The 21,394-nt window shown below is 38.1% G+C and overlaps 3 protein-coding genes and 1 long non-coding RNA gene across 5 annotated transcripts in view; 3 read left to right on the forward strand and 1 right to left on the reverse strand.

Annotated features, from left to right (window-relative positions):
* Positions 1-21,394, forward strand: part of LOC111854617 (homeobox protein Hox-C10-like) — a 69,178-nt gene that overhangs the window by 23,854 nt on the left and 23,930 nt on the right. The gene's annotated exons all lie outside the window — the stretch shown is intronic.
* LOC140592276 (uncharacterized) lies at positions 1,790-14,964 on the reverse strand. Its single transcript, XR_011992616.1, has 2 exons — positions 14,602-14,964; positions 1,790-2,405 (listed from the first exon to the last, which is right to left on the reverse strand). It is a non-coding gene; the product is annotated as an uncharacterized lncRNA (long non-coding RNA).
* LOC111854662 (homeobox protein Hox-C6a) lies at positions 2,910-8,607 on the forward strand. Of its 2 annotated transcripts, XM_023832885.2 has the most exons (3): positions 2,910-6,835; positions 7,445-7,493; positions 7,589-8,607. In XM_023832885.2, exons 1-3 carry the CDS (start codon positions 6,436-6,438, stop codon positions 7,797-7,799), a joined length of 660 nt encoding a protein of 219 aa, XP_023688653.1. In that variant the 5' UTR covers positions 2,910-6,435; the 3' UTR covers positions 7,800-8,607. The 2 variants fall into 2 exon arrangements, with proteins under 2 accessions (XP_023688653.1, XP_023688643.1); XM_023832875.2 differs by having other exon boundaries at positions 5,637-6,835; positions 7,445-8,607.
* Positions 9,681-12,191, forward strand: LOC111854668 (homeobox protein Hox-C5-like). Its single transcript, XM_023832897.2, has 2 exons — positions 9,681-10,788; positions 11,713-12,191. Exons 1-2 carry the CDS (start codon positions 10,296-10,298, stop codon positions 11,925-11,927), a joined length of 708 nt encoding a protein of 235 aa, XP_023688665.1. The 5' UTR covers positions 9,681-10,295; the 3' UTR covers positions 11,928-12,191.

Here is a 21,394-nt window from a genome sequence, read left to right on the forward strand (position 1 = left end):
ATAAGGTACAGTAACGCTGCTTCTGGCCTAATGTATACAGAAAATGTTCCCAGCACTCAAGCGGCTTGCGCATGGAACCGAAGCAAAATGTCAGTGGTTGCTTAATGTCCTCGTTGTGAGAGGGACATTAAGACGGTGCAATGTTTGTTATACCGTCTCCTGGTATAGTGTCTGCAAAGGTATTCCCGGCGATATGTGATTAACACGTGAGGAGCCACTGGGACATATGAGAAAAGCAAGCTGTCGTGTATGTGGAGGCACTAAACAGTGGTGGGGGGAGTGGTCGGTTGCATATTTTTATTCTGTTTGCATGTATTTTAATGGTAAGTGACATCATATTTAGTTTTTCACTACCCTTGCACAGATATGTCTTAAAATGATCGCTTGCATCAAGGCAACATTCATCTACGGTCATTCTGCTGTTCCATCGGAAACGCCATTTGTCGTTGTAGTAGCCTAAACACGTCCAAAAAATAGAATATATGTGTTCTTTTACCTGCTCTCTTTTGGTCGAATTCTTCACTGTTCTGTGCAGTCAGTAATAATTGTGTTAAAAACATTTCTTGAACTTCCGTTCACGGATGTGTATACCTGTGTAAATATAATTCATTCCGCAGCATTAAATAATAAGATTACTTGTTGATGTATAAAACTAATTACTCTGCCTTTGGTATACAAGCTTGTGTCTATGCTAATTGGTAATATGTGAAAAATAATCTGGGCACAGCTTTTTGTCTGTAAGAGGACAAAGGATATATAAATATAGGTCAATATCAATGTTTAATATCATAAATTCCATAGAGCAAACGTTAATGGTAACAGTGTTGTCCAATTGAATGGACTCGTGAGGAAAAAAAATTCAAATGGATTTTTAAGACTTTCAGGCAAGAGTACAAAGGTTATTTTAAGTCCAAAAAAGACCAGTCCTGTCACCTTAACCCATAAACTGTGTTAAAGCGGAAGAATAATTAAAGAGAGAGAATGTCGCACTTGTTACTTTTCTAAATATATATTCTATTTATGACAAGTGTCATTGTAACTGGACAGTCGCAAGTAATGAGGGCAGAGCTACCAGGAGCGTAAAAAGAAAATGAACCACAATAGCTATTTATATAAACGATTTGCTAAGATTTCTTACACGATAAATATTTTCTATTTAAAAATGTACAATTTTACAGTTCTTCAAAATATTCTGTCAAAATTCTAATGACCAATTTCATTTTAGAATAATTATATATATTGTTACAAAATATTCTATATACAATGCTATCAAGCAATTTCGCCATCATACCAATAAGGTGTGAAAATTTGTTTTTGATTCTATATGGCAGCAGCACTCTGTCCATTACGCTATTTTAAAATTAAATGTACGTATTATTGTATATATTTTAAACTACTGTATTTTCAGAATCCTTCACCTGCCTATGAGTTTCTGAAGTACTTTGTGATTGGGTCTTGTCCTCCCATGTTTAACACATTGGAAAAGCAACCCCGTCGACCCGCCCCCATATGTAAATAGATAAATACAACACTGCCACCTTGTGTCAATTTATCAATTTATTTGGCAATTAAATATATGAATTACTGTTTGCCATAAATAATGGATGCACAAATACGCACAACAGTATCGATATCCTGCATTATTAGGTGAATACGCGTTACTTCATCAATCCTCTAAGTCTCTGTATGTTTAAGACCGTGATGAGAACTTACGTGTGACATTGAATCATGTTTCTCCTATTGAACTTGTAGTCAAGCGGACATATACGCTGTATTATGACGTAGATGGCTCAATGCTTAGTTTTATTTGTATTACATTCAGCAATAAGTATATGAAGTGATTATTATATAACCGTTTATGTTTATATACAATGATGACAGTGATACAACTTCGGACTTTGAAATAAACCAAAGGGCCGCTCGTGCAGTTTCTCATTTTAATATCGCAAACCATCGGAGGCGTCTATGATGAAGTACAGCTGTATGCAGGACGCACAAAAAATGCAAAATAACATTTATTAAGCAAACATTTACGTAGTTAGCAGTTATACATGAGTATAGGAATATTTTTAATTCACGAACCAAATACAATAAATATATCAAGTGATTTTGTTCCTTATAATAGGAGTGAACGAACAGATTAAAATTTCTGGTCAGTTAAACTTTTACACAATGTTATACAAATATATAGACCTGGCTATATGAACAAAGACATAATTAACCTTATGGTGAAGACGACGGCTTCGGATATTACGGCTCTGGTTTTTCCACATACGGCAGGTTTTGTAGCAAAAGCGTGGCAAAAGACGTCGGCCAGCTGTGACCAGTCTTCCGGTACTGTGCCGAGTTCCGGAACCCCTGTGGTGCAGAACAGGCGCCTCCGCGGTTCCTCAGTAATAGCGTCGCTGTTAAAGAGAACGAGATAAAAGAGGAGGCGTAACATTTACGTAGCACTGAAATTGTTTAATTTCAGTTAATTTACACACAATAGTGTGAAAGTTAACCAATTAATATATTATTAATCAGTAATGGCAAAACATTGTTCTTCAGTGAGATATGAAAAACGTCGCATTGGTTCAAGTATCTCGCGCTCGGGCATGTGGTGTGTGTGTACATGATGGTTTGGTATAAAAAGAATGGAGAATGGAGAAACACGCCTTACCAGCTTATATTTTATTATTAATTGTTTATTTATGTATTTTAATATTAGTTGGCGAATATTATGCGGCCAAGTTATATAAACGGAATAATAATAATAATAATAATAATAATAATAATAATAATATCGCTTTGACCACGTAATAGACTAACAGCATGGATGGAAGGATATTTATTATAATCAGGACACATATTTTTAAAAAGAATTAAAATATATCAAAGTTTTGTGGGCTTAAATATCAGCTAATTTGATGTGCAATAATTACACAAGTCATTATGAGCAAATCTGTTAGGTGAAATATCGAACATAGTTTGTTTATATAATTAAAAGGTGACCATCTAAGTCCGCGTGTATGTTTCTAATAGCTACCAGGCACGTTTTAAGAAGCCTGGAATACATTAACTTCAAAACCAATGGCCTTTCGTCACTGCACAAGCACCAAATATAATTAAAACCTATTATACACGTGAAGTCATGTACGTATGCGTCACTGATATAAATGTCCATTTTTAACGATGCTCGGTCCTTAAGGATATTTTGTTGTTTTACAAAACATTAACGTTAAAATGGTCGCAATCGTATTTAAAAGGTAATAATCTCTTCAATTAATGAATATATAAAGTAGGTGTAAAGGAAATACGAAATAATACGAAATTATTGTGACATATTACAAGCTGTCGAAGTGAACATGTATTAAAACTTGAAGAAAGTATTAAATACCTTTTCATTATTTTAAGTTGAATGCCAATTAAAAGAAGTACACTAAGCAGAGAGAAAAATTGATTGAACCCAGACCTAAGTGATAAATAGCAAACGACAATGATTGCTTTGGCTGTTCAGGCTTGTTTTAACATTCCACGCGCCAGTAAAACTGCTTGGTCAATTTATATATTAAATGTTATTAAATAATATTAACGCTGTTCCCCCATTTTTTATGTTTATGAACAGAAACAAATACTGTCCTCACGGTCCATTTATAGTTGTAGATACAGATCCAGATCGTTATATGTCTAACAGTAAATTGTTTTGTGATGTTTATTTCAAGTAGCGGTGCCCATCGTGGCTGTTACTTTTGTTTTCGATGAGGCAATAAAACACTTTCAAGTTTCTGCTCAGTTTATGGCAAGCGCTAAAGTAGTCAGCCGTCCGTAGGTTATTTAGCAGTTGACTGAAGGTCGCGACAGCTTTTTAATTCCACAAAACGGCTGGGATTTTCGAGCTTGTACTTTCAATGGCAAACGCCGTGATGTATTGATATACACAGTAAAACTGCTGATCACCTAAATAATATGATACCGTTTTGGAAAACCCTCCTTTAAGTTCATGCAGAATAAAATGTAATATAGACGTACCATATTTTACCCGGCAACGAGTGCGTCATAATTGTTAAGTGTTTGTGAATTAAAATGTCTTATTTCACATAACCGATCGCCCAACTTTCACAATGGTTTGTATACAGCAATCCTATTGTTTGGCTATAAAGCTAAAGTTTAATACAGGTATTTAGTCTTGTACATATATATAGGCTAATGCTATATTTTAGTAGCGTTATACTAATTTTATACCAGTTTTACTTGCCTGCTACTTCGTGATCATGATAGCCTAAGAGCGCTATGTGAATGGCCGACCTGAAGATTTCAGAAGCATTTTCCTTCCTTTCATACAAGATATCACTCTAATGAAATCGGTTCGGAGACAGCAGGCCTAAAAATACATGTGTTTTTGCTTTATATTTCATTGCAAAGAAACGCAAAGAAACCAGTGCGAACAAGTATTAAAGTTATTTTTATTAGTGCATAAACCGCTAAACACTATTGCATATACTGCCCCTACATACATAAAAATAGAATACAAACGCATAAAATGTATTTGCCCTAACGTCCTCGAAAATAGTGGGGAGGCTGAGATGCCCTGGCGATTTGCTGGAAGCGGTCACCTGTCTGATTTTATGACTTCTCTAGCTTACACAGGCGTTAAGACATTCTTCTGCAGTAAAACAGATTTACTCCTAGTCCCCGCTCCACATGCATGCGCACCATGTGTACACAGCGGCGTTTCTTTCTGGGGTTTCATCGGGGTTATACACTTAGCAACGCGACCAGTAAACACGCCAAAATGGTTGTTCTTTAGAAATGCAAGAAATTGCTATTTTACAGAAACATTTTGTTCTGATCTTGGGCGCATTTAAGAACGTAATGTTCAATGTGCGATTGGTGCTAAAATATCACTATCAATATGTTAACAGCTATGTTTTCATGTTTAACCCAGGTATAATATCCTCGCTCTCGCAAAAAGCTTTTAACATGATGTCAGTGATGCATTCTCGGCCTGCAAGTGTCTTGCATATTACCAGAAATATTCTAGCGCTGGTAGAGGACGGAGCCAGTGAATTATTCGTAAACTGGACGTGCATTAATATAATAATAACGAGTGAATTAAGCCGCCAAGATTAAGATCAGAACGAAGCCGGGTTGTTCCTTTCAATCAGCGTCAAATCGCGCGCTAATTTACTGTGTATCGATTAAGTGTTTCTGCACTAATATAAAAGTTTCTGTGCATCTTAATTTCGTTTTCTTATTCTTCGGATCTATAACAAAAACAGATCGGTGTCATTTGCTTTTAGGCGTTGGAGGATGTTATTTAGATTAAAAGTGAATATTGATGTAAACACACAAAACAGCGGAAATAAAAAATACATTTTGCCCCATGAATTAATGAAAGATAAACGCAGCTCACTTTCTAGGTTTGCCACGTTAGTCTTCACGTTGTTTTTTATTCCGACAACCGTTTGCAGGATCTTTTAATGCACAAGGCGTCTTTAAGTTGTGTTAAACCCCTATAAAGTTAATGCAATTAAATACCTAAAATGTCGAAATGCGTTTTAAATGATTATTAATAAGCGTCTTCCTGCAAGCAATAAACTGAAATTTTTATATGTCCGATTTATTTTCTGAATTTTCATTTTCAAAAAGGTTTCTTTAAATCATCTATTTCAATTAAAATTGAAATATATTGCTAGAAAAGAAAGATGCTTATCGATCTGAGATACTACGTTGTCAAGATAATTCTACGACTAGGTAATTGGATTACTGTACCCTGCGTGCAGTTGGCTAATCAGATTTTCTTTTAAACACGACAGTCATGAATATATAACTATATATAACATAGACATATGGACCCGTCATGCAAATGAATATACAAGTCTTGTTACGTTACTTTTTAAGTGTTAGTTTTTCTTCATAATCTCTTGGACTCATACATTCACTTTTTTACGGATCGATTCGATTATGGATCAGATTCTAGAACGGGACAGTCAGAAAAATTACTAAACATTCATAAATACAACGGTGTTCAATCGTATGTGTGTGTGTGTGTGTGCGCGCGCTGGTGCTGTGCGTGCGTGTGTATGTGTGTGTGTGCGTGCGTGTGTGTGTGAGTGAGTGAGTGAGTGCACTGCTATTTCCGTCAAATGAATAAAAAAACGAAGTTTTTCCCCCCCACTTTCCTTCTATTCCTCGCTTTTTATTGGAGGAACATGGTCAGCTGACATTGTCATTCTCTCTGACTTGGGTTGAAGCCTTAGCTATAACATTCGAGCTGTGTGCCTCTAGCGAAGCCCTGAAATAAATTAAACAGAAATCACAGTCCGCGCTCCTGTTAAAACACAGAAAAAATAAAGAAGGAGAGAACGAGAGACAGGGAGGCAGAAAGAAAAACGGAAAGAAAAAGAAAAAGTGGGAGGGAGGGAGAGAGAACGAGAGGGAGAGAGGCAAGGTATGAATTCGTATTTCGCAAATCCGTCGCTCCCTTGCCATATAGCTGGTGGTCAAGAAGTTTTACCCAACGTGGCTCTAAATTCGTCCAGCTATGACCCCGTTAGACATTTTTCGTCCTACGGGACAGCCGTGGCCCAGAACCGGATCTACTCCTCACCTTTCTATTCGGCCCAAGATAACGTTGTTTTTGGATCCAGCCGGGGACCGTACGAATATGGAGCTAACGTGTTCTACCAAGACAAGGATGTTCTGCCTAGCTGCAGGCAAACTAGCATGGGACAGACTGCACAGAGCTCGCTTGCACAGGACTACACCTCGGAACAGGGCAGAACAGGATCACAAGAGCAGAAAGGAAGCATTCAAATCTATCCATGGATGCAGCGAATGAACTCTCACAGTGGTATGTATTACAACTCCAAGAGATAAATTAAATAAATTGGCCTGTTTTATGACCGGCCCGGCAACAGAACAAGCGAAGCTCCTTTTTATTACCTCATAAAGCATTACTGCAGCACTCTGTCGCCGGCTATAAAAGCCTTTTATCTTTACAGGAAATCCCTTTTGGTCAAGCGACCACCATCCCCCACCATCGCCAGAAATTAACAAAAGTTTTTAAGGCGTTTTGTATAGTATTAATCAATTTTCACTATTTATACTGAAGCCTAAAAGTCAGGCAATGCTTCACACATTCTTCAGAGTACCCTCGCGTAGACTTACCTTACTTTTGACCATGTTAAAATGTATTTGCATATAAAGGTAGAAGCAACTTATTTAGTATTTCGACTCCTGAAAATGCCAGTAATTCCATATAATTCTGACGCAAACCGAGTGCATCCACGCGATTGTGTGCTGCAGTAATGAAATGCCTTTATTTTAATTAATTTACTTAATCTGAACTTTTGAGTCAGCTTTCATACAGCATGTGAAATTTGGGTAGTGTAATATGAAATACTATAATGAATATATGAAAATAAAATGTAAACACCATTTTAAATGTATTTTTACACAGGAGTCGGATACGGGTCAGATAGACGGAGGGGTCGGCAGATTTACTCCCGGTACCAAACTCTAGAACTCGAGAAGGAATTCCACTTCAATCGTTATTTGACCAGACGCAGACGTATCGAAATCGCCAACGCTCTCTGTCTTACAGAACGCCAGATCAAAATCTGGTTCCAGAATCGCCGTATGAAATGGAAAAAAGAGAGCAATCTAACTTCGACTTTGATGGAAAACGGATCTACTGGAGCAACTCAAGAAGCAGAGAAGGAGGATACCGAAGTGGACACGGACGAGAAGAAAAAGGAGAAAACGCCGATTTCCTAATCCACAAATACATTAGTGGTATATCAAAGTATAATTAAACTACCTATCTTAAATTTTATTTGGCACAATTTTTACACATAGGTATGCACACATGTTCGCACGCATATATGAGTGCGCGCACGATATCACACAATTGCACACACATATAACGACAGCAAGATGCATTTAAAATGGACATCACTGTGCTATAGTAAGAAACATGCAACTTCAGGAAATACATGTTTTCGCTTTAATTGTTTCGTGTCAGATTTGAGTGATCCTCGTTATGGACAGAATTCCATTCAATGACTTGACATTCCCTGATCATTCCCTGCTCTACAAGAATGGACTGCGGTAAAACAACGGTTCTAGTACCCTTAAAACATATCGGACGCTTTATACTAAAATACTTTGTCTCATAAAATTCTGTGAACTTGTATCTGGCAAAATGTTTTCCTTAACGTGGAAACCTGCTGTGTGCTAATTAAGCATCGCACACGTAGGTTATTCCCGATAAGTGTGAAGGTAATGACGCATTTTGTTTATTACGAGCATTCGTGCTGTCTGTTTAGCTAATTTCTTGTATAAATGCATATGAACAAAAGTTGTACTTGGACGAACTATACTACCTGAATTGTTAATATGACTTGTATATATGGTGTGCTTTATTCATGTGAGAGCTTTCGTGTACAACCTACAGCTTTCAGTGTCGTCGATGCATTATGTTTAAAAGTGAGCAAAATAGTCGTGTTGTTATCAAAAAACGTAAATTTTAGCAAGACGAAGTAAAATACATTTTCTTTTTGTTGTTTGACATTCACGTCCAAACGTATTTGTGAGTATTTAATAAAATTGTTATTAAAAGTGCATCTTTTGTATGTCTTTAGGAAGGACGTTATGACCACGAATGTTTAAACTTTTTATACACCATATAAGAATTTTCACGTTTTAAAAATGCATTTAACAGTATAATAACATTTAAAAAATTTCCAAATATGCACGCCTTTCGCAAGGTCTTTAAAATACGCTTAGCAAAGGTCAAGATATTACTGTATCAGATAATACATATTTTAATATCAAACCATATAAGCCACTACTGTGCCTTATATCAGTTTTTCAAATTTTCAACTTTTTTTTGGTCTGAATGTCATGAATGAAATAAGACTCCACTTTATTATTGTTTAACTGGGAAGGATTTTCCAAAGGATACCAAAATGATGAATAAAGCGGCCACACCAAACATTCTTAAGAAGTCAAAAGGACAATTTACAGTGGTGGGTTCTGATTCTCAATGACTATCAGTTCTGCCAGTCACCCCGGAGGAATGCCTGGAATTGGTAAAGTTCGAATTAATTCATAACTACAATGAATCTAGTATTGCAGATACAATGAGTTCGACCGAAACATCAACCAGGATACTAAGGAAAAATCTAGCATTATTGTCATCCCTATGGTACTTATTTAAAAATGACTTATTTGGTATTATTAGCGATAAATAAACTCAAATTAAATAGTGTCCATTAGATCAATCATCAGTTTGCGTGAAGGATAAAACATAAAGGTATATGCAAACCATTATACGATTATTTACATGTTTACAGGTTTCAATTTTAATGTATAGAGGAATCGATTAATATTAACACTAAAATTTATATTTTACACATTAATCAACTAGCCGTATTGATACATTTCTGCAGTAGTTATTTTAACGCAAAATAATATAGTCTACGCTTAAGTCAGTTTGCCATTTTACATTTAACGTATAAACTGCAAAAAGAAAAAACAATAAAACGTAAAAACGTGATTTTGTTCGTATCCTGCATAACTTTTACTATTCTCGTTTCTAATAAGATAACGGGAACAGTCGTACATGCTCATCTATCTATCTATCTATCTATCTATCTATCTATCTATCTGCTTGTTTATTTATTTGTTTATTTGCTTCCCAAAGGAAGTCATTATGTTATTGTTCACACAATGTATGAAGTAGCATAATTGCTTAGCAAAAGAAGGACAATTTTGGGTTCATTTATTTGCTATGGACCACTGCAAGGCGCGCAATAAGCATTTAAGCACATATCCAGTCTATAATACTTCTAGATGGATCACAACAAAAGTGTTTAGGGCGAAGGGTGCGGACGCCATGTTCTGACCCAGTTCTGGCACCAGGTGACGCTCTCAGCCTACTGTCCAATACCTCCGCCCGACCAAGCAACTGTCCCCATCGCCACGTTATCAAACGCGGGTTCTCCTGCTTCCATCAGTAACCTTCCGGCGTGATCAAGTCAAATTTACGACTGCCCAACAGAAACACGTGACTTCTTTCCCATATTTGGGCAGTGCACGTAGAATAAAGGAAAAAATAAAAAAATCCCCCACCTATAAATCCTGGACATATTTAGGACAAAAGCCCCTAAAAAGCAAAAATCAATCCCAATAATGATAGGCGCTATCAATGCACAAAACATTCATAACTAAAGGTTACCGAGGTTTTTGTTCAGTGTTAGTTTCTGTTGAAATGTTTCTGCTTGGTGTTTGGTGCATTTTCCCATAAAATGAGCTCGTACGTAGCTAACTCCTTTTACAAGCAGACACGGGAGGCGTCTGCCTCCGCCATGCAAAACTACAGCTATGGGTCTGTATCTGAGGTCCATCAACCCGGTTTTTGTTATGGTGAGATTGACCTCAGCGGGTCCCTCTCTTGTCCGAGCTCATCGAACCCCCTAAAACGCGGAGAGATGAGTACAAGTCTCGGTAGTTTTTCCGACACGACGTCGTCACCGCCACGGTCTCGCTCAGCCATGGGTTCCCAGGAAAACCCCATAAATGTTAACAACAAGGGCTCTCTAAATCGGGGGCTGTACAATGAAAAAGCCGAGAGGGACAAGGAGTTCAGCAGCATTCATTCTGACAAGACAGGAGCAAGCGAAATAAAAGCTGCAGGCATTCAAACCGTCCAGCCAGGAAGACAACCGAGTCACTCGGCTCAACCAAAGACCAGCCAGCCACAAATGTATCCGTGGATGACAAAACTCCATATAAGTCACGGTAAAGTTCCAACTTTTTTTCTTATTATTTGTAGAACAGGAATAGAAGGTATCCTATATGTCTCAGGGTTCTCATCTTTATTTATTCCATTCTAAACTCTTGAATTTTACAGGCCATACTTGGAAATCATAAAACTCACAGTCGTAAATTTTATGACAAAGGCACCAATTGCTCGTAAAGCTGTCCCGTTACTACGGAGAGGTGATCTGTGTCCGAATTTATGGTATCGCAACTGGATAAGAGATACAAAATTTCCAAAAAATTAAGAAACTCTCTTTGTTATGTAACAAAAAAACACATCAAAAATAAAAATCAGTTAAAGGGGAAGAGGTTGCGCTGTTGCTTTTTGTGCGTATTACATTTGTTGATAAGTAACAAAATTTAAAACTTTGTCCACTCCTCATCGTAGCAGTGTAACACCAACCCGATTTTAACCCGTGCTGTTTACAAAGCAAAACTATACCATTACATTAATACTATAATTACTATAATACTACAATGGTAACACAATATCATGTTTAAAGATATTTGAACCTTCAAAAAATGTGCCAAAGTAGGATTTATATTGCTTTGGGATAAAACGGATCAAGAAACTGCATTTTTGAGCAAGTTACGATAAAACACAAAAACCTTCGTGAATAATCGAACAATGATTTAATATATTAGCCTACTTTATCCATAGATGTGTGAGTTATTAGTAAATGAGTTCGTGCGTTTTTTATGTGATTGCCACTATCATGACCTTTACATATATGTATGTATGTTTGCATGTGTGTATGTGTGTGTGTGTGAGAGAGTGTGTGTGTGTGTGTGTGTGCCATATTACCTAAAGATGTAATTAGCTTCTTAAGAACGTTTACTGTTGTGCTTAAGATAAGATTGTGTGTGAGTGCGTGTGTTTCTTTTTTTCTGAATATACTCCAGAATCTGACGGCAAACGCTCCAGGACGAGTTACACGCGGTCCCAAACTCTGGAACTGGAGAAGGAGTTCCATTTTAACCGGTATCTCACCCGCCGGAGACGCATAGAGATTGCGAATAGCCTCTGCTTGAACGAGAGGCAAATCAAAATTTGGTTCCAGAACCGGCGTATGAAGTGGAAAAAAGACTCAAAGCTTAAAGCAAAAGATTCTCTATAGACTATCCAGCAGATTTTACTTCGGATTCAGTACGCAAAAGACATGTAAAGGAAGAAAGAATCTGGGTATACATAATACAGGAAAAATAGACCTCGATCAGTAACAGTACTGTGTTCATCAACGGTTAAAGATTTGCATTTCCTACATTTTTGTATGTTGTAAAAAGTAAACATGTAAAAGATTTTCCCCAATAACTACCATTACTACTTAACTGTTGTGGTCTTGGTTCTGTGTGTTGATAAATAAATATACAACTTAAAAGGACTCAATGTTTTTCTTTTCACCCCGTCAGTGTGATTATTGTGTCGATGCAAACGTTGTTTTGAGCGGAATTAGATTCTGTTCAGCGTTTCCGTGACCCCTTTCACTCCGGAGTGTCAATAGGATTCTCTGCTGCTGTGTCCTCACTCGGTGTGTCCATGGCTTGGAGTTCTATTATTATTATTATTATTATTATTATTAACACTAAGCATACTAATATTAAATGTTACTAGTAGCAGAGGAAACAGACTAAATGTATATATACTTTCAGTGCAAAGTATTTTTAAACCAAAGTATAAATCAAGAAGAATTCATTACATTTATTACATTCTGTACACAAAACAAGGGCTCAAGCCTCAGTTCGAGGTCAGTTGATAAAGAACCATTAAACGTTTTTAGTGGCGAAACGGAAAGCGCTTGGTGGAACCCCAGACAGTAAGAACTCAACTTGGTCCGTGGCCATTTGACTAAAAGTTACCTATTATACGACTTAGAAAAGTAACAGAGAGAATAATGCATCGACAGCAAACAAGAACAGAATATGTATTTTTTTATCATTAACATATGAATAATGGACTTCGATATCCTGTTCCATGTTTGCTGCGTGTCTCCCACACCCCCCTTTTCTCGTGATTTCTTGTGATTTTGTATAATGTGCCCAGTCACGCGCCAGGTTCAGGCTGCCCCGTATTATATATGCATTTAACCTCGCCCTAGAAGCGGTGCGCGTGCCTTTCCCAGTAAAACCCATTTCTTAATGGATACGCACCACTACGGGCCAGCAGGAGCTTCGGGGTGAAGTTTAAGGATGCAACGTTGTCCAAAACGTTTAAGGACAAAACACAGTTTTTTCCGTGTTGGAGTACTTTTACTCTGTTTGTGGCGTATTTTTTTAAAAAAAATATAAATCAATTTCTCAGGTCAGGAACAGGAGAGTGGTTACAACTCAAGTTCGACCTTATAAGAATACGGATAAAGGTGATGTTTTAGTACTGTTCCTCGTTGCATGGGTGAAATTTCATTGTTTGTTCCATACGAGGAAGCATGTGTTCTACATTGAATATTTAAGAGCCTTATATTCTGAGATGCATAATGAAATATACTTCAATTAACGATAAAAGCTCTTATCTTCTTCTTAAAGACATTTTCACCGACTGTTTTGGCTTAAAATAAATATATTTGCTAAACACATCCCTCAACGATTATTTTTTAAATAAACTGAAAACTTCCTTACCCGTCTTTCACCAAACCTTCATGTGTCGTTCGAGTTCGAATTAACTGGGTCTAGACCCCGGTACTTAATTCACGAATACTCTGAACTTATTTATGTGCTTTGACTAAATTACATAAGAGTGTGAACAATCCCAGAGACAAATATGTTAAATTCTCCCTTTATTGCTCTTAAAAGTGGATTTGGTTTAGACTTCATGCTGCTAAAAGGATTTCCAAACATAGTTTTCTTTCTTTGAAGCTGACAGTCCAGCTCCATCCGCTTTCATTGGGATTATTTACAGTACAGACAGATGCCTGTAAAACTTTATGACCCTAACGCCTAATAAAACTTTACAGCGTTTCCTAGCACCTTTCAAACAACGAGAATTGTTTCCGTTTCACAGTCTAAGACGTAGTTCAGGAAAGGACTGGTTTCTGACGCTATAATTAGAGCTTCTTGCTGTGGCCAACTTACTCCTTTGGTCAACAATTTAATCAAGGTCCTGTCTCCTCAGCACGGTTGGCAGCTTTCATTGAAAAATTCCATATTTTTTGCAGATGACAAGTAGTAATTAATGTTATATACATATATATTATAAAATATACATAGACGTTCATATTAATGTATTCATAATAATAATTTAGTTTCCACAGTGATGTGTGTACATCATACTAGGTTCTGTAACCGGTTAAGTGTCATGTAAAAGGAAAACACGCCGTCATCTATCATGCTCAAGAAACTACTAACAGCAGTATAAGGAAATTGACGTGAGCTTCTGTTTTAGATAAAAACCGTAGTTGGTTTGTGTACATAATTAACCACTGAAATCCCCCTGAAAAGAAATCCTTTGCATCGTAAGCCGCAACCATCCAATTATAGGAGTAGCCTAATTCTGCTGAAAATAAAAGACTTCGGGGGAGCCCCTGGGCTCCTGTGAATGAGCACCAAACTTACGGCAAGTTATTCCTTCAAACCAAGCAGCAGGTAGCGATGATTCATTACCTTCTTTTGATTCTCTGCGTATTTCTCATTTCATTACGATCTTCTGGATGCTATTAGCGTAAATAAAGAATGAGGGTTTTCGGGATAGCTTTTGCCAGCCTTTTAGTCCAGTCACCTTTCTTCGCTCACTGTAGTATGTGTTTTTAATATTTTTTTCTGCTGCGCGGTAGGAGACGTAAGGAGGAAAACTTGACTTACCCCTTCGGCCATTTGGTTGGTTTTACAGTTCCTGGACGTCCTACTTCGGAGGAAATAGAGGAATTGAAGAACAAGCGTTCCCAGTTATCACAGAAAGTTTCAAGCACAATTGTAGCAACCTTTTGTTAATTCTTTTCCTTTTCTTTTTTTTTTGCCTGTCTTTTTTTGTACTTCTGAATAAACTTTTGAAGGTTATTATGCCAGTTCCCTCAAGCAGTGACCCTGACTGGCTCACGGGGAACACGTGGTGTCATTAAACTAAGTTTTATGGCTTGACAGAGCTGACAAACCCTCAATATATTTACATCATATATAATCTTAACTGTCCGGAATCGCAGCTGTTGGCTACTCTTATCTGGAGGACAGAGGGTACGTAGCGTTTAGTGTGGATTACCCTGTGCGTTAGTCTGCATCCTCAATGCCTTTGAGTCCGGCAAATGGAACGGCGGAGGCTCAGTAAGATAATCTTGTTTCTTGTGCATTTAATGAAATCACACCTGCCCCAGCAACGCCCACGGGGGTTTAATTAATACTTAAATTTAATATTTCTTTGAGAAATGCTTTCTTTTTCTTTCGCTAATGGATTTCTTTTAGTGTCTAATCTGTCGCTCGTTTTCTTCGATTCTCAATCCATTTGATCCTGTGTCAATTTGATAAGGTGTTTGAACCCTTTTGTTTAAAAATCAGTAAACTGAACGCGTTGTAATGTGATTTCCGGGTTGGTGTATGAATATGGAAAAAGGGGGAAAGTTTGTCGGATAGTTCTGCCATTATTTTACCCTCTCATAGGCATACGTACTTGTCTTTAACGAATGCACTTCACGGCCGGTTGTTATATGCAGGCATTTATTGCTTGTTTTTTTTTTATTTATTTTTTTTACTTTTTGACTTTTTGGCAGTTGTGCACTTGCGGTCGCTTTAACTATTTTGAAAGGGGATATCAGCAATTAAAACAGAACGACGGCACACTTAGCCTGCCTTAAACCTCTTCTGATCTGTTTGCGTGCAGTGCGGTGTCTAATTCGAATTACTACTGATAGTTTAAAAGTATCTCCTTCTAAATACCCCGAGAATATTATCTAAATATTTTTTTAGCGTTCACTGTTTTAGGACGAGGCATCAATGAGAAGACGAAGCACCACTAAAGATAATTACTTTTTTCATTGTAAATCAATGACATTAAGTGTCACAGGAATCACACAAAACATCTAGTACCACTTATCTGGAACTACTGCAGTATATATGTAAACCGGAATATATAAAACTTACATGTTGACATGTTGATGAAACAAAGACGTAGTAGTGGGCCAATGTTGGTTTTACTACATTTCCTAATATATTTCCGTTTGTATATGTGTATAGGGGTGTGTGTGTGTGTGTATGTGTGTGTGTGTATATATATATATATATATTGTTCTTAGAGAAAAAACGTTCATATGCTAGGTTTTACCCATCTATGGAGGACTCACCTACTACTGCATGAGAGCTAAAAGTGTTTTTTTTTTTTAGATTTAGATGAGACTAGCTTCTGTTTTCACTTATCCTGAAGCGGGTGCTACCTTTAAAGAGAATGTAGAACATAAGTGAGGGGACTTTAAATCTCCAAACTCAGGGGAAAGTGCAGCAACACTTTCCTGGACTCTTCAGTCAAACTGAAGGTCAGATATCAAGATAAGAATGGGAGCCAATCAAGGTCTGAAGTGAGACATGCTGACACATGCAGTTATTGTTGTCATGGTGACTGTGCATATCTAGTGTAGGACTGGATCGTCAGGTATATCTGTTATTTGGGTCCAATTTAGGCCCCCTCTGTTGAAGTTACTACCTGGAAAATCTTATGGGGATACGTGTTGGCCAAGCCATTGAATACGGTGTAATTACATGTAATTAAAGGCAAGTGGAATTTGGTGGTACTTTTCAAAAGGGTAATTTTAAGCTACAATTGAATTTTTACTTACAGTACAAAAGTAGTACAAAAGTGCCTCATGTTTGAGTAAAAATATTCAGTGACGCGTGTTTCTGCGGAGCAGACCTTTCCTTCAAAAATTTACCAAGCAAGTATTTTGCTATATGACATTTTAATAAATATTTGTGTTTTATCTGATTGGGCAACATGCTGATTGTTTAATATTATCCCTTTAATTATCATTTACAATTGTGATTGGATGGTTGGACACTTTTCATCTACTGCTTAACTACTTCTTAACTGCTTACATTTATTAAGCCAATATCAGTACAAAGTTTACATTTAACACAAACTAAATATGTCTCCATTTACTATATTTCAGGTATGACCACTGACCATTCACCATGAAAGCATATAATTTTTCATCCTCATGATAATTTACAATTTCATATACTATAACTTTAAATGGAGTTTCATTCATAGCATTTCCTGCTGTCTCTAGTAATTTGCGCTGCTTAGCATGCATTTGTTGTATTGGTAGGTGTTTGAACAATCAGCTGCTCTGTGCAGTGAAGTGGGCCTTACGGTCATACCATCCATATACAGGTATACAGTGACACGAAATGACTCTCCCCAGGTCACATGTCACATGTAGTGATCACGCTATAACAGTGATTGTAATTAATGTTATTAATAAGGGTTATATTTTAATAAGGGTTATATTGTACATGCATGTATTTATTGAAACAACAAGATTATTTTTCGTGCTCTTTTTGACATCCAAGCTTGTAGTTTTCCTACAGAATGGAGTTTTACATTTTGGGAATGCCATGTGACGGAAAACGCAGGATAGCTGAAAATTGCACGTGTTCTCATTGATGCGGAATGAAATGAAACAGCGTGTGAGTTATATAATAAGAGGAACACGGAATTTGAAAACAATGCTACAAAAAGCATTATCGAATTAAATAAACTATCGGGCATTGTTAACTTTCGGCATATGTCTTGTGGCGTCTGTGCATTTCTAAAAGAGAAGGAGGCCCCTCTGTTTGATTTACCAGATCTATGCCTTGAACATGATGGGTTCCTTGTTGTTCTGCCCTGGTTGATCCTCAGGTTAGGTGGCATGGAAGCTTAGCGGGTAGCACTCTTGCCCTTCACCTCTACAGTTGCTGTATAGAATCCTGCCCCTGCTCTGTGTGTGAGTCTGTTAGTCTCCCCAGGTTTCTTCTCGGTATTCAAGTTTCCACCGACAGTCAAAGGAAACGTAGTTAGAATAAATGGTGTCTCCAAATTGCCTGTAGTGTGAGAGTGTGAGTGTCTGCCATTCTGTGTTGGGTGTACGCCTTCCTTGTGTCTGCCATTCTGTGTCGGGTGTACGCCTTCTTCGTGTCTGACATTCTGTGTTGGGTGTACGCCTTCCTCGTGTCTGCCATTCTGTGTCGGGTGTACGCCTTCCTCTTGTCTGCCATTCTGTGTCGGGTGTACGCCTTCCTCGTGTCTGCCATTCTGTGTCGGGTGTACGCCTTCCTCGTGTCTGCCATTCTGTGTCGGGTGTACGCCTTCCTCGTGTCTGCCATTCTGTGTCGGGTGTACGCCTTCCTCGTGTCTGCCATTCTGTGTCGGGTGTACGCCTTCCTCGTGTCTGCCATTCTGTGTCGGGTGTACGCCTTCCTCGTGTCTGCCATTCTGTGTCGGGTGTACGCCTTCCTCGTGTCTGCCATTCTGTGTCGGGTGTACGCCTTCCTGGTGTCTGACATTCTGTGTCGGGTGTACGCCTTCCTCGTGTCTGCCATTCTGTGTCGGGTGTACGCCTTCCTCGTGTCTGCCATTCTGTGTCGGGTGTACGCCTTCCTCGTGTCTGCCATTCTGTGTCGGGTGTACGCCTTCCTCGTGTCTGACATTCTGTGTCGGGTGTACGCCTTCCTCGTGTCTGATATTCTGTGTTGGGTGTACGCCTTCCTCGTGTCTGACATTCTGTGTTGGGTGTACGCCTTCCTCGTGTCTGCCATTCTGTGTTGGGTATACGCCTTCCTCGTTCCATGTGCTGCATGGAGGAGGCTCCCCCTGATCAAGGTACATTTTTGGAAGTTGGATGGTTCTTAACACTGCTTGCAGACGTTAGATTTTACCCTCTTTAGCACAAGTTACTATTTTTCTATGGATACAGGAAAAGAAGCATGACAAGGCATTATCAGACAGACAAGGAGCAGAACAGTTACGTGAAATTATAACATCTCGACTGGAATTGTAAGCTATATTACTGTTTCAAAAAACCGAATAATGAAATGTGGAACAGTGAGTTTGTTTGTGAGATAGATGCAAAGTAGGGGGATATTAGTATCTAAGGGAAAGTGTAGAGCAGATGGAGGAGAAACTGATACAGCAAATAGAGCAATTAGGGAGGAGCTGCAGTTGTTCTTATGGAAAGACCTGGGTATGTTCTTTAATAACTGCTTTAAATGTTACTTGAGCCGTCCCCTTTCCATATTGTGCTCCTTTTGATCTAATTTTTTTTTTGTTGGTCCTAATGACCCACCACCAGAGGGGGCACTGCCGATCCCTGGGCATCTCCTGGTAAACTGGTAAACAAACTACAGTCACATGTAGTATAAGCTTACTGGCCGGCGTCATTGCATCCACCCGCACATTATAAACATTTAAGAAAGTTACGAAACACCTGAATGTCTCCATATGAATTTTAATCGTACTTAAGCTTAGACCTGCTATGAGTTCATTAAAGGTAGTCTTGGTCTGCACATGGCTCTAAATCAAGTCTCTGTGAAGAACATTTCATTTCTGCTTACAAGTCACGCTAATTTATTAAGAGAGAACTATTAAATAATTATTTAATATCTGTTCACATATGTAGTGCAGAGTCATTGCATTACCCATCCATTTTTTAACCATTTCTCCTGCTCAGGTTGCCTTTGAGCCCCTCCCAGGCCGTACAGCTGGGGTGTGCCTTGATAGGATGCTAGCCCACTGCAGGGCACGTGTATCTACATGCTAACAACCGTACACTATGGGTCACTTAGGGACACCAGTTAGCCTAGTTTTTAAAAAGCCCTTTTCGTCACAATGTCAGTTTGGCCACAACAGGTCAGTCTCCAGGCTGTAAACAGCAGCTGCTAGTGTTTGTTATTTATTACCATCTATTTAGCAGCAGAGCTGGATAGTTCAGGTCCAGAAAGTAAAAATCCAGACCAAGATTTTCTTTCAACCAACCAGTTGAGTACTCTGTGATTGTGACTCCCTATGCTCGATTGGTTGAAACAAAATCTTGGTCTGGATTTTTACTTTCTGGATCTGAACTATCCAGCTCTCTTTAGCAGACATATTTGTTCACAGTGGGAATCTGAGAGCAGGGTCACCTAATGTCTGTAGCTCAAGAGCCCAATTAGGATAAGACCACACTGCCGGGCCTCAGGACTGGCAATCCTCTGATCAGGGACAGAGATCCCTATCCTGCTGTGCTCCCCCCCCCCCCCCCGCCCTTCTGCCGTATCAGCCAGAACGTGCTCTTAATGATACGCGTTAGCATGCACATGGTGTCGTGTTTGGCAAGGGAGGATGCAGTGATTTAAATGTGAGTTGAGTGTGAGAAAGGGAAAAAAAATTACTTTAAAAAAATCTTTAAAAATGTATCCGCATTTTTATTACATTAGGACCACTGTCATTTTTTACTCTTTTCTTTTATGTTGAGTTGGCATAGGACAAGTGGGTATAGAAGAGGGATGGATGGAAGATCAGGCAATGCAGGATTTGCCATGTGTGTTTACTACATGTGTTTACTACATGTGTGTTTACTACATTCTACACATGGTTCATTATGGGAATCCTGCAGCACAATTGTGGTATGTGCTGCAGCCTCACTGATGACTTGCAACGTGATGCCCAATCAGGATTTATGTTATGTTTCTTTAGTTAAGAACAACATCAATCCATCAGCAGCGATAACAGTGAAGGTGTGATTTTCTCATGCTGTTTTTATTGGAGTGGATGTTGGCGTTTGTTGAAATGATTTGGGAGGCTACTGCTTCCATCTGGACATCAGTACCAGCAGCTTGTCATGGAATGTTAGCGTCAAGGTCGGCTAAATACACTCATGTCATAAAATAGAAAACGAAACACAGGGAAAATCCCTAGAAGTTAAACCGACAGGAAATGCTCAGTGGTCAAGAAATAATGTTAAATGATGAGTCATTTAGCAAGGCAAGGAAGGGTGACACACAGTGACATCACTATAGAAAATGAATCTTTTGTTTACTTCAATATACAGATTGCTTTGACAAAAATACACCACAGCTGAGAATATTACAGCAGTGCACTGGTGTCTGCTATTTAGAATGCTTATTTTAAAGACAGAGCTTATCCTCTTTCTCTATTATTTATTTCTTAAGGCAATATTTACTGTTGTATGCAAAAGTCAGTAAGAAAAGATTTGGTACTTCTCTGTTACACAGTAAAAAATAAAATGATTTAATGCGATAAAAAGACAATGATGATGAAGTCACAACTGTGCATGAATAATGTAATTGTGTTCAGTGATATGATTCTGAGAAAATCAAATAATTTACTGCAACAAAAATGATCAAAGTAAAAATGTCACTCACTCAATAATAAGTTGACACAAGCGCCAGTCAAGATGACACCCAGCCTATCTGTATGAAATATTTTTGTTTGTCTTCGTTGTAATCTATATTTCATACTATCCTGCTTTCACCATAACAGATAATGCTATAAATCATTATTATATAATATTGATTTCACTTTCCAACTAAATCAGTCATTAAAAATTCATTTTATATGAAAAATAATCATGTGACTGGAAGAGGTTTGTACTGTGGGAGTGCGGGGCGGGGGGGGAAAAACCAGTAAGACACA

This window comes from Paramormyrops kingsleyae, chromosome 8 (assembly GCF_048594095.1).
Source record: "Paramormyrops kingsleyae isolate MSU_618 chromosome 8, PKINGS_0.4, whole genome shotgun sequence".
Classification (NCBI taxonomy): Eukaryota; Metazoa; Chordata; class Actinopteri; order Osteoglossiformes; family Mormyridae; genus Paramormyrops; species Paramormyrops kingsleyae.